The sequence below is a fragment of the Salmo trutta genome, chromosome 34 (genome assembly GCF_901001165.1).
Source record: "Salmo trutta chromosome 34, fSalTru1.1, whole genome shotgun sequence".
NCBI lineage: Eukaryota > Metazoa > Chordata > Actinopteri > Salmoniformes > Salmonidae > Salmo > Salmo trutta.
This window is the reverse complement of record NC_042990.1, coordinates 23,160,622-23,173,982: the sequence shown is the minus strand read 5'-3', so window position 1 is coordinate 23,173,982 and position 13,361 is coordinate 23,160,622. Positions and strand designations below refer to the sequence as shown.

The window sequence follows — 13,361 nt, the reverse complement described above, 5'->3', positions numbered from 1 at the left end:
TTTACCACATCAATCACCAGCTTCATTAATAAGTGCATTGATGATGTCGTCTCCATAGTGACGGTATGTACATATCCCAACCAGAAGCCATGGATTACAGGCAACATCTGCACTGAGCTAAAGGCTAGAGCTGCCGCTTTCAAGGAGCGGGACACTTATCTGGATGCTTCTAAGAAATCCCGCTACCACCTCCAATGAAACTACTACTACGCCGGCTCTGAGGATGTGGCAGGGCTTACAAATTATCATTGAAGCTGATTCCGTTCTCTGTAGCTGTTGTAAGACCTGTAGCTCTTTCCTGCAGTCAATTACCAAAAGTGCCCTCTTTGGCCTCATGGGTGGAATGTTAATATTATTTTTCATAATTATTCAAATTATGAAAATCCGTTGTTTCTGTCAAACACTTTTGTTATATTTCAGTCTTATGCGATGTATATAAAGTGTAATATTGGAATGCAACCTCAAAATGTTATGCATTTCAACTGTATATCCGACATGGTACAGGTGTCTTCCTTTTTGTGGTAGGGAAATAAAGTACTTTTGTTTCAAAGTAGATTTGTTTAAGACTACTAATAATCACTCTGTGTGACCCTGATTTAGCCCATGCAGTAAAAGGATAAACAGGTTAACATTCACAAGACCACAGGGCCAGACGAATTACAGCTGGCAAGTGTTGTCACTGACATTTTCAACCTCTCCCTGACCAAGTCTGTAATACCTACATGCTCAAGCAGACCACCATAGTCCCTGTGCCCAAAAACGCTATGATAACCTGTATAAATGACTATCGCCTCATAGCACTCACATCTGTAGCCAAGAAGTGCTTGAAAGGCTGGTCATGGCTCACATTAACACCATCATCCCAGACACCCTGGATCCACTCCAATTTGCATACCAACCCTACATATCCACAGATGACACAATCTCTATTGCACTCCACACTGCCCTCTCCTACCTGGACAAGAGGAACACCTATGTGAGAATGCTGTTCATTGACTACAGCTCAGCATTAAACACCATAGTGCCCTCCAAGCTCATCACTAAGCTAAGGACCCTGGGACTGAACACTTCCCTCTGCAACTGCAACTGGATCCTGGACTTCCTGATGGGCCGCCCCCCCAGGTGGTAAAGGTAGGCAGCAACACATCTACCACGTTGACCCTCAAACCCAGGGGACCCTCAGGGGTGAGTGCTTAGTACCCTCCTGTTCACCCACGACTCCCAACACCATCATACATTTTTACCCCCTTATTTAACCAGGTAAGTTGACTGAGGACAGATTCTCATTTTCAGCAACAACCTGGGGAATAGTTATAGGGGAGCAGGAGGGGATGAATGAGCCATTTGGAAGCTGGGGATGATTAGGTTGCCATGATGGTATGAGGGCCAGATTGTGAATGTAGCCAGGACACCGGGGTTAACACTCCTACTCTTACAATAAGTGCCATGGGATCTTTAATGACCACAGAGAGTCAGGACACCCATTTAACGTCCCATCCGAAAGACAGCACCTTACACAGGGCAATGTCCCAATCCTGGGACATTGGGATATATATTTTTTTGATGAGAGAAAGAAGGGCCTCCTACTGGCCCTCCAACACCACTTCCAGCAGCATCTGGTCTCCCATCCAGGGACCGACCAGGACCAACCCTGCTTAGCTTCAGAGGAAAGCCAGCATTGGGATGCAGGGTGGTATGCTGCTGATGACAGAAAGGTGGTAGGCCTGATCACCAACGACGATGAGACAGCCTATAGGGAGGAGATCATAGAGACCTGGCTGGGTGGTGCCAGGACAACAACCTTTCCCTCAACATCAGCAAGACAAAGGAGCTGACCGTGGACTACAGGAAACGGAAGGCTGAGCATGCCCCCATCCACATCAACAGGGCTGTAGTGGAGCGGGCCGAGAGCTTCAAGTTCATCTGTGTCCACATCGCTAAGGATCTATCATGGTCCACACACATAAACACAATCGTGAAAAGTCAACTCTTTTCTCTGTATATATCAATGATGTCGCTCTTGCTGCTGGTGATTCTCTGATCCACCTCTACGCAGACGACACCAATCTGTATACATCTTGCCTTTCTTTGGACACTGTGTTAACAAACCTCCAAATGAGCTTCAATGCCATACAACTCTCCTTCCGTGGCCTCCAACTGCTCTTAAATGCTAGAAAAACGAAATGCATGCTCTTCAACCGATCGCTGCCCGCACCCGCCCGCCCGACTAGCATCACTACTCTGGACGGTTCTGACTTAGAGTATGTTGACAACTATAAAAACCTAGGTGTCTGGCTAGACTGTAAACTCTCCTTCCAGACTCATATTAAGCACCTCCAATCCAAAACGAAATCTAGAATCGGCTTCCTATTTCACAACAAAGCCTCCTTCACTCATGCTGCCAAACATACCCTCGTAAAACTGACTATCCTACCGATCCTTGACTTCGGCGATGTCAATTACAAAATAGCCTCCAACACTCTACTCAGCAAACTGGATGTAGTATATCACAGTGCCATCCGTTTTGTCACCAAAGCCCCATATATTACCCACCACTGCAACCTGTTGGCTGGTCCTTGCTTACATATTTGTCACCAAACCCACTGGCTCCAGGTCAACAATAAGTCTTTGCTAGGTAAAGCTCCGCCTTATCTCAGCTCACTGGTCACCATAGCAACACCTACCCGTAGCACGCGCTCCAGCAGGTATATCTCACTGGTCATCCCCAAAGTCAACACCTCGTTTGGCCGCCTTTCCTTCCAGTTCTCTGCTGCCAATGACTGGAACGAATTGCAAAAATCACTGAAGTTGGAGACCCATATCTCCCTCACTAACTTTAAGCACCAGCTGTCAGAGCAGCTCACAGATCACTGCACCTGTACACAGCCCATCTGTAAATAGCACATCCTACCAACTACCTACCTCATCCCATATTTGTTTTTGTTTTTCTGCACTTTTGCACACCAGTATTTCTACTTGCACATCCTCATATGCACATTTATCACTCCAGTGTTAATTGCTAAATTGTAATTACTTTGCCACTATGGCCTATTTATTGCCTTACCGCCTTACCTCCTTACAACCCAGTACATCACTCGGGCCGAGCTCCCTGCCATCCAGGACTTCTATACAAGGTGGTGTCAGAGGAACGCCCTAAAAATTGCCAAAGACTCCAGCCACCTAAGTTATAGACTGTTCTCTCTGCTACCGCACGGAAAGCGGTACTGATGCACCAAGTCTGGAACAAACAGGACCCTGAACAGATTCTACCCCCAAGCCATTAGACTGCTAAATAATTAGTTAAATAGTTAACCAATAGCTGCCCAGACTATCTGCATTGACCCTTTTTGCACTAACTTTAACTCATTACATACTCTGCTGCTACTGTTTATTATCTGTTACTTTATCCCAACCTATATGTACATATCTACCTCAGTTACCTCGTACCCCTGCACATGGACTCGGTACTGGTACCCTGTGTATAGAGCCAAGTTATCGTTACTCATTGTGTATTTATTATTACATGTTATTACTTTTCTATTATTTCTCTATTTTCTTTCTCTCTGCATTGTTGGGGAAGGGAGCGTATGTAAGCGTTTCAATGTTAATCATAATCATTTGTAATTCAACCATTGAAAACAGTTTGGCTTGTTTGCAGTCTTGAGCACGATACTATCCCATGTCCTTCCATCAGTCTTTTGTTCTGTCTTTCTGTCTATACTGTGTTTACTACCAATCACAGGATCTGGGTTGGCTCAGATGCAGTATACAGAGACACTCTGAGACATCACAAATGGTTTTAGGAGAAATCTCAAGGTAGAACACCATGCAGAGACCAAGGACACAGACTGTGTTGTATAATAATGAGTCCCAGACTACTGTCTTTCAAGCTCCATCACTCCTCCACTGTCTGGTCTCAGGTTAAAGTCTTCAGAGAGGATGAGAAAAGTGTTTATAGGTTCTTTGTTATTTGTTTACTTTCTAGTCTTTCTTATCTTCATCTCATCTCACCCTGCTGCTGTAAGGACACAGCTAATGCAGTGTGTGTGTGTCTTGTGTGTGTGTGTGTCTTGTCGTTTAAAACCCCATGTTCCAGGCTGAATACAGCCTGTCTTTGAAGCAAACACACACGCGCGCACACGCACACACACACACACACACACACACACACACACACACACACACACACACACACACACACACACACACACACACACACACACACACACACCCACACACACACACACACACACACACACACACACACACACACACACACACACACACACACACACAGTGTCTCATTTGTAAATGGTGTTCTCTGTTCTCCTGTGCTTGTGTGACAGACACAGTTGTTGCAATCTGAGAATCCATATCCTGATAAATGAATGATACGGTGTGACTGCAATACCATGCAGATTTAATCAAATATACACTGTAAGCCTTCTCCATAGTTTCTCTCTCTCTATCTTCCTGTCTCTTTCCCTTCTCTATCTTCCTGTCTCTCTCCCTTCTCTATCTTCCTGTCTCTTTCCCTTCTCTATTTTCCTGTCTCTTTCTCTCTCTATCTTCCTGTCTCTTTCCCTTCTCTATCTTCCTGTCTCTTTCTCTATCTTCCTGTCTCTTTCTCTATCTTCCTGTCTCTTTCTCTCTCTATCTTCCTGTCTCTTTCCCTTCTCTATCTTCCTGTCTCTTTCTCTATCTTCCTGTCTCTTTCTCTCTCTATCTTCCTGTCTCTTTCTCTCTCTATCTTCCTGTCTCTTTCTCTATCTATCTTCCTTTCTCTTTCTCTATCTTCCTGTCTCTTTCCCTTCTCTATCTTCCTGTCTCTTTCTCTATCTTCCTGTCTCTTTCTCTCTCTATCTTCCTGTCTCTTTCTCTCTCTATCTTCCTGTCTCTTTCCCTTCTCTATCTTCCTGTCTCTTTCCCTTCTCTATCTTCCTGTCTCTTTCTATCTTCCTGTCTCTTTCTCTCTCTATCGTCCTGTCTCTTTCTCTCTATATCTTCCTGTCTCTTTCTCTCTCTATCTTCCTGTCTCTTTCTCTCTCTATCTTCCTGTCTCTTTCTCTATCTTCCTGTCTCTTTCTCTATCTTCCTGTCTCTTTCTCTCTCTATCTTCCTGTCTCTTTCTCTATCTATCTTCCTTTCTCTTTCTCTATCTTCCTGTCTCTTTCTCTCTCTATCTTCCTGTTTCTTTCTCTCTCTATCTTCCTGTCTCTTTCTCTATCTATCTTCCTGTCTCTTTCTCTATCTTCCTGTCTCTTTTTCTCTCTATCTTCCTGTTTCTTTCTCTATCTATCTTCCTGTCTCTTTCTCTCTCTATCTTCCTGTCTCTTTCTCTCTCTATCTTCCTGTCTCTTTCTCTCTCTATCTTCCTGTCTCTTTCTCTATCTTCCTGTCTCTTTCTCTATCTTCCTGTCTCTTTCTCTCTGGGTGCAGGGGGGTTACTATGGTGTTTTTAATCAAATGAAGATGGCTCATTAAATAAAGACAGAAAGTCTAAAGTGTCTCTCGCTCTATTCCTCTCTATTCTTCCCTGACTCTTCCCCAGCTCGTTCTTCCTATCTCTCTCCCCCTCTTCATCCATCTCTCTTCTCTCCCCCCTCCCACTTCTCTCTCTCTCTCTCTCTCTCAGTGTGTTCCACACTTGCATACAATAGACAGGATTTTCAGTTTCAACAGTAAATCCAAGGTCATCACTGACAACCTCATTCATTCAGCCTGACCCATTGATGAGAGAGAGAGAGAGCGAGAGAGAGAGAGAGAGAGAGAGAGAGAGAGAGAGAGAGAGAGAGAGAGAGAGCGAACAAGAGAGTGCAAGAGAGACAGAGATTCACTATGGTGAATCACTAAAACAATACAGAAATACACTATGGAAAAAGAAGGAACAGCACATCAGAAATCAGCTCAATGTAACTGAAGAATCCATAGAATCTAACCACTTCTGGGAAAATTGGAAAACTCTAAACAAACAACAACACAAATAATTATCTATCCAAAATGGAGATGTATGGGTTAACCACTTCTCCAATCTTATTGGCTCTATAACAAAGAACAAACAGCAAAAACATATACATGATCAAATACAAATCTTAGAATCAACTATTAAAGACTACCAGAACCCACTGGATTCTCAAATTACATTGAATTAACTATAGGACAAAATAAAAACCCTCCAACCCAAAAAGGCCTGTTGTGTTGATGGTATCCTCAATGAAATGATCAAATATACAGACAATTGGCTATACTAAAACTCTTTAACATTATCCTTAGCTCTGGCATCTTCCCCAATATTTGGAAACAAGGACTGATCCCCCCAATCCACAAAAGTGGAGACAAATTTGACCCCAATAACTACCGTGGGACATGCGTCAACAGCAACCTTGGGAAAATCCTCTGCATTATCATTAACAGCAGACTCGTACATTTCCTCAGTGAAAATAATGTACTGAGCAAATGTCAAATTGGCTTTTTACCAAATTACCATACGACAGACCACGTATTCACCCTGCACATCCTAATTGACAAACAAACAAAACAAAACAAAGGCAAAGTCTTCTCATGCTTTGTTGATTTCAGAGAGAGAGAGAATGAAAGAGAGAGAGAGAGAGCGAGAACAAGAGAAAGTGCAAGAGAGACAGAGAGAGAACAAGAGAGAGAACGAGAGAGAGAGAGACCGAGAGAGAGAGTGCAAGAGAGACAGAGAGAGAGAGCAAGAGAGAGAGAGAGAGAGACAGAGAGAACGAGAGAGAGAGAGTGAGAGAGAACGAGAGAGCACGAGAGAGAGAACAAGAGAGAGAGACAGTGAAGAGAGAGCAAGAGAAAGAGAGAGATAGACACAGAGAGAGAGCGAGAGAGAGAGAGAGAGACAGGGATAGAGTGCAAGAGAGACAGAGAGAGAGAGAGAGCAAGAGAGAGAGAATGAGAGAGAACAAGAGAACAAGAGAGAGAGAGTGCAAGAGAGACAGAGAGAGAGAGAAAGAGAGAGAGAACAAGAGAGAGAGAGAGACAGAGAGAACGAGAGAGAGAGAGTGAGAGAGAACGAGAGAGCACAAGAGAGAGAACAAGAGAGAGAGACAGTGAAGAGAGAGCAAGAGAAAGAGAGAGATAGACACAGAGAGAGAGAGAGAGAGAGACAGGGATAGAGTGCAAGAGAGACACAGAGAGAGAGAGAGAGCAAGAGAGAGAGAATGAGAGAGAACAAGAGAACAAGAGAGAGAGAGTGCAAGAGAGACAGAGAGAGAGAGAAAGAGAGAGAGAACGAGAGAGAGCAAGAGAGAGAGAGAAGAGGTATGAAGAGAAAGGAGTAGATGATGTGGGTACTCTAATAAATTGTGTGTGCGTGTTTGTGTGCAACTTACCAAGATGTGGCTAGAGAAACATATGACCAAGATCAGAGCTAAAAGGAGGAAAGACATGCCGAAGGAGATCCCCAACACTGCTGTTCTGTAACACACACACACACACACACACACACAATGTGTTAACTACCTCCAGGTGGGAACTATAGAGAGCAGTAAAACGATAATGTATTTGAATTGGAACCAGTGAACTGCGACCCACTTCCACTAAGTACTACATACTTCCCCCTATTATGCAGTAGGGCAGGCCTATATTTCCTGAATACAGTTTATATTTTCTAAAAGAAGTTAGCCAAGTAGACGGCTGATTTAGGCGCGTCATAAAATGATGATGTCATGTCTAAATGGAAGAGACGTTAGTCTGAATGAGAAAATCAATGATGCTTTCAGATGCTAGAGTATCTCTGTCTATGGCTCTACCTCTCCTGGCTCTGTAACTAAATGATGACGCAGTGCATTGGACCTTTTTTCCTTTCATAACGAGAATTTATCATCATCATTATCCTTGTCATCATCAAAGTAATCTTCATCATCATCATCGACATCTCAGACTCAGACCTTTTGATTCACATTCTAACCATCGGACGTTATTCATTTCTTTTCATCTGTGTTTTCGTTCTTTCTTTCTTTTTCTTTCTTTCTTTCTTTCTTTCTTTCTTTCTTTCTTTCTTTCTTTCTTTCTTTCTTTCTTTCTTTCTTTCTCACTCTTAATTGCTGTATCTTAAGGCGTATCATTTGCAGCTGCAATTGGGGACCTTATTGATGTGAGACTCAATCGATCAAAGATGTATTTCGTCTCCTGACACTGTAATTGTAAAGTTCTGGGTTTTTGTAGAGAAAAGAACACTGTCTTGAATGGCTTTTAGCACTTCTAGTATTCCCACTAAGAGGGCTACTATAAGACCATACTATGCAGATTGTATGCTAAGTAGTATTGAACAGGTGGGTACCATGAAGAGTACTATGAAAGGTACTGTGAAGAGTACAGATGCACAGGACAAGTACTGTATCCGTACTATGTAGTGTACTATGTAGGGTCCAGACTTACTTGGGCAGGACCAGTATCTGCACTATGAAGATGCAGCAGAAGATGAGACAGGCACAGGTGACGTAGTATTTAAAGGCTGGCAGAGTGGTAGCTCGATACTGGGGACATCAACACACACATGGTCAACAGGTGGTGGTCAAAATGAACCATTTTTTACTGTAACTTCACATTCTAACTCTCTAACACATTCTAACTCTCTAACACATTCTAACTCTCTAACACATTCTAACTCTCTAACACATTCTAACTCTCTAACACATTCTAACTCTCTAACACATTCTAACTCTCTAACACATTCTAACTCTCTAACACATTCTAACTTCCACAGCAATCGTCTTTCTTTTTTTTTATGGAGTCACTGCATTTTTGTCTGGGGCAGCAGTGGGCCACTGGCAGAATATGACATTTTCATTTTTCAATTTCATTTGCATTTGACTGAACTGCAGTGTTGTTGTCCTACAGCACCTCCTTCTCCAGAGTCTTGTTGTGAAAGAACAGTGAGATCCTCTGGATGTCCTCAGACTTCAGCCACTGCCTACAGAGAAGAGAACACAGAGACACTCAGACAGCGGTTCACACAGACACTAGCAATCCATCAGTGATATTAAACAAGACACCTCACCTCAGAATTTCCTCCCTTCCAACCATCATTTCGATGCATTTGGGACGGTTTTTTTCCCCCATTACACGTCATGTTTTTAATAACTATTGTTTCGTCTGTTATTTTATGTTGCTCTTTAAGTATCTGCACTCCTGAATTGAATTGAATTTAACGTAAATCCACTTGTCACATAAAAGGTAGTGAACTAAGTGCTTCATACAAATGATAATGAATGGATTATACAGCAGGCTTTTCACTAGGTCTCAAAGAGCTTTAGTTAGTAAGGTGGGGAATTCACCTCATCTACCACCAATGTGAAGCACCTACCACACTTGATGATGCATAACAACAACATGGCTGTCACTGTTCTATAAATAAAGCAGGTGTGTAGTCGTACTAACTTTTGTGAGTTGATGCCGTCGATGGTTCTGATCATCCTCTCTTCCAGTTCCTCTTCAAACCGTCTCTTCTGAGATTTAGTCCTGAGGAGAAGAACAAGATACAGCATACTCAAGGACAAACATAGATAGCCCTACAAGGAGAGAGGATGACCTGTAATGAATGGGAATCATGTACCGATCTAGGATCTTAATTTGATCACCCTGTTCCAGAAGAACTTTCCTGCAATGAAGGAAATGTAAAAATTGTAGTGCATTTCAGTTTAAAAAAAGCTTCTGAAGTTTGTAATTTCCACTTTGAAATTTCAGACTTAATTTTCCCTTGCGACATTTTTTTAGCAACCCCTTAAAGAAAATCCACATAATAATTCACATTTCCTGTTGCTGCAGGATTATTTTCCTGCTGTAGCAAACTGGCTCAAACTAAGATCCTACATCTGTAATGGAATCTATAGTGGTGTAGAAAGGAGCCATAGGTTGGTGTCTATAGATAGATCTATTCCTGGAGGAGGATGAGAGAACATTACTCAGATGGGTAGACAGTCTCGACACAGGAAATAGTGACATCAACTATTGTCAACTAGTGTATTGTTCAACACAACCAATAACATAACAGTAATAACATTAAACCAAGGTTAGGCCTGAATGATCTTACCCATCAAACCCTTCTTTAATACCATTTGATATGCGAACAATAACGACAAGCAATTTCCTGTATACAGAACCTATAGTACAGTGATGCCAACAATATGAGTATGTTGATCAATATTATATCCTGTTTGGTGTCAGGTTCTTAAGATATGACTGGTGTAAAGTAAAGATGGTCTGGTGTAAAGTAAAGATGACTGATCTGTAGGGGTAAAGTCTGGTGGTCTGGTGTAAAGTAAAGATGACTGATCTGTAGGGGTAAAGTCTGGTGGTCTGGTGTAAAGTAAAGATGACTGATCTGTAGGGGTAAAGTCTGGTGGTCTGGTGTAAAGTAAAGATGACTGATCTGTAGGGGTAAAGTCTGGTGGTCTGGTGTAAAGTAAAGATGCCTGATCTGTAGGGGTAAAGTCTGGTGGTCTGGTGTAAAGTAAAGATGACTGATCTGTAGGGGTAAAGTCTGGTGGTCTGGTGTAAAGTAAAGATGACTGATCTGTAGGGGTAAAGTCTGGTGGTCTGGTGTAAAGTAAAGATGACTGATCTGCAGGGGTAAAGTCAGGTGGTCTGGTGTAAAGTAAAGATGACTGATCTGTAGGGGTAAAGTCTGGTGGTCTGGTGTAAAGTAAAGATGACTGATCTGTAGGGGTAACGTCTGGTGGTCTGGTGTAAAGTAAAGATGACTGATCTGTAGGGGTAAAGTCTGGTGGTCTGGTGTAAAGTAAAGATGACTGATCTGTAGGGGTAAAGTCTGGTGGTCTGGTGTAAAGTAAAGATGACTGATCTGTAGGGGTAAAGTCTGGTGGTCTGGTGTAAAGTAAAGATGCCTGATCTGTAGGGGTAAAGTCTGGTGGTCTGGTGTAAAGTAAAGATGACTGATCTGTAGGGGTAAAGTCTGGTGGTCTGGTGTAAAGTAAAGATGACTGATCTGTAGGGGTAAAGTCTGGTGGTCTGGTGTAAAGTAAAGATGACTGATCTGCAGGGGTAAAGTCTGGTGGTCTGGTGTAAAGTAAAGATGACTGATCTGTAGGGGTAAAGTCTGGTGGTCTGGTGTTTTGTTCAACACAACCAATAACATAACAGTAATAACATTAAACCAAGGTTAGGCCTGAATGATCTTACCCATCAAACCCTTCTTTAATACCTTTTGATATGCGAACAATAACGACAAGCAATTTCCTGTATACAGAACCTATAGTACAGCGATGCCAACAATATGAGTATGTTGATCAATATTATATCCTGTTTGGTGTCAGGTTCTTAAGATATGACTGGTGTAAAGTAAAGATGACTGATCTGTAGGGGTAAAGTCTGGTGGTCTGGTGTAAAGTAAAGATGACTGATCTGTAGGGGTAAAGTCTGGTGGTCTGGTGTAAAGTAAAGATGACTGATCTGTAGGGGTAAAGTCTGGTGGTCTGGTGTAAAGTAAAGATGACTGATCTGTAGGGGTAAAGTCTGGTGGTCTGGTGTAAAGTAAAGATGACTGATCTGCAGGGGGTAAAGTCTGGTGGTCTGGTGTAAAGTAAAGATGACTGATCTGTAGGGGTAAAGTCTGGTGGTCTGGTGTAAAGTAAAGATGACTGATCTGTAGGGGTAACGTCTGGTGGTCTGGTGTAAAGTAAAGATGACTGATCTGTAGGGGTAAAGTCTGGTGGTCTGGTGTAAAGTAAAGATGACTGATCTGTAGGGGTAAAGTCTGATGGTCTGGTGTAAAGTAAAGATGACTGATCTGTAGGGGTAAAGTCTGATGGTCTGGTGTAAAGTAAAGATGACTGATCTGTAGGGGTAAAGTCTGGTGGTCTGGTGTAAAGTAAAGATGACTGATCTGTAGGGGTAAAGTCTCACCTCTCTCTTCTCTGGTAGTGATACTGGCCCATTGGAACATCCTGAAACACACAATCACAGAAGGTGAGGCTGGACATGAGTGTGTTTCAATGTGTTTGTATGTGTGTGTGTGTGTGTGTGTGTGTGTGTGTGTGTGTGTGTGTGTGTGTGTGTGTGTGTGTGTGTGTGTGTGTGTGTGTGTGTGTGTGTGTGTGTGTGTTTACTTACAGTAGTGTTAATCTTGCCATTGTCAGTAGTCATGCTGTCTCTGTGGTGCAGGTTAGCAAAGGGTTTTGCCGCCCCCCACGACTCCAGGTATCGAGTCATTCTGACCGATGCCCTCATCTTCCCTCCATCCAATGTAGAACGAGAACGCGTACACAGGTGTGGGCTCCGCCTCTCAGCCTGGTGAACCAATCAAAATGGAGAGGAGTATAACTTTTTCCCCCCTTTTTATTCTTCTCTAAGATCTATTTCTCAATTCAAGCAAACAGCTTCATGCAGTTTTTATGTATTATAAACAGTAGTATATACCCAATAAATGGGTAGTTTATAAACGTGAGTTTTTAGAGTATGTTATATCTGTGGTTGTGTTTGGACCACGTTTGGACCACATTCTCATGTCTCACCTTGGGGTTGATGACCAGGTAGGTGATGACTTCGTGTTCCTTCAGGTAAAAGTCTCTACTTTGTCCCTCCCCTGGTTCCACCTTATAGGAGCCCTTCAGATGCTCCAATGTTACTGAGGAGATATGGACACGCCTGGGGGAAGAGAGAAGAGAGAGGGAAGAGAGGAGAGAGGGAGGAAGGATGAGAAAGGAAGAGGTGGAGGGTGATTAATAAACATAAGCCAAATGGTTTGTGAATGCAAATATGTCTTGGGAAATATTTCAAGAAACAGCAGACCCCATATTGGTTGATCTTACCCTGGCACGCCCCCTGCCTCCATGTGATTGGCTAGAGTGACATCATGTGACCAGACATCGTATTGCCACTTCTGGAGGCCGATGACGCCACACAGCACGTTCCCAGAATGCACCCCGACTCGCATATTGATGTCAACCCCAGTAGCATCCCGCACCTTCCTAAGGTCAAAATGTATAACCTCAAATAAACCTCTGCTTTTCCTATGGGGGGAAAATTATTCTGAGTTTGAGTGTGTGTGTTTGAGGACAAAGGTTGTCTGAGTGAATGCGTAGTGTGTGTGTGTGTGTGTGTGTGTGTGTGTGTGTGTGTGTGTGTGTGTGTGTGTGTGTGTGTGTGTGTGTGTGTGTGTGTGTGTGTGTGTGTGTGTGTGTGTTTAGCCCACTGGCGCAGTAGAGAGGATTAGTTTATCATCACTATTTCACATTGTATTTGCACTACAGCTCACATACAGCTGAGACCCAGTCTGGCTGGGATAGAGGCTTGTGTGTGAGTGTGTGTGTTTGTACGTGTCTATGTGCCTGCGTATGAGTGTGTGTGTGTTTGTACATGACTACATGCCT

At 43.0% G+C, this 13,361-nt stretch overlaps 1 protein-coding gene across 4 annotated transcripts in view; it reads right to left on the bottom strand.

The window, feature by feature from the left end:
• The window catches only part of adcy2b (adenylate cyclase 2b (brain)), a 95,607-nt gene that overhangs the window by 26,459 nt on the left and 55,787 nt on the right, over positions 1–13,361 (bottom strand). For 3 of the 4 annotated variants that reach the window (XM_029732274.1, XM_029732276.1, XM_029732277.1), the window contains 8 exons: positions 12,801–12,959; positions 12,504–12,636; positions 12,103–12,279; positions 11,896–11,936; positions 9,412–9,492; positions 8,875–8,947; positions 8,410–8,507; positions 7,362–7,446 (listed from right to left, as the gene is read on the bottom strand). In XM_029732274.1, coding sequence (XP_029588134.1) covers positions 7,362–7,446; positions 8,410–8,507; positions 8,875–8,947; positions 9,412–9,492; positions 11,896–11,936; positions 12,103–12,279; positions 12,504–12,636; positions 12,801–12,959 — 847 coding nt within the window. The remainder of the gene's footprint in view (positions 1–7,361; positions 7,447–8,409; positions 8,508–8,874; positions 8,948–9,411; positions 9,493–11,895; positions 11,937–12,102; positions 12,280–12,503; positions 12,637–12,800; positions 12,960–13,361) is intronic. The other variant, XM_029732275.1, reaches the window with a different exon arrangement.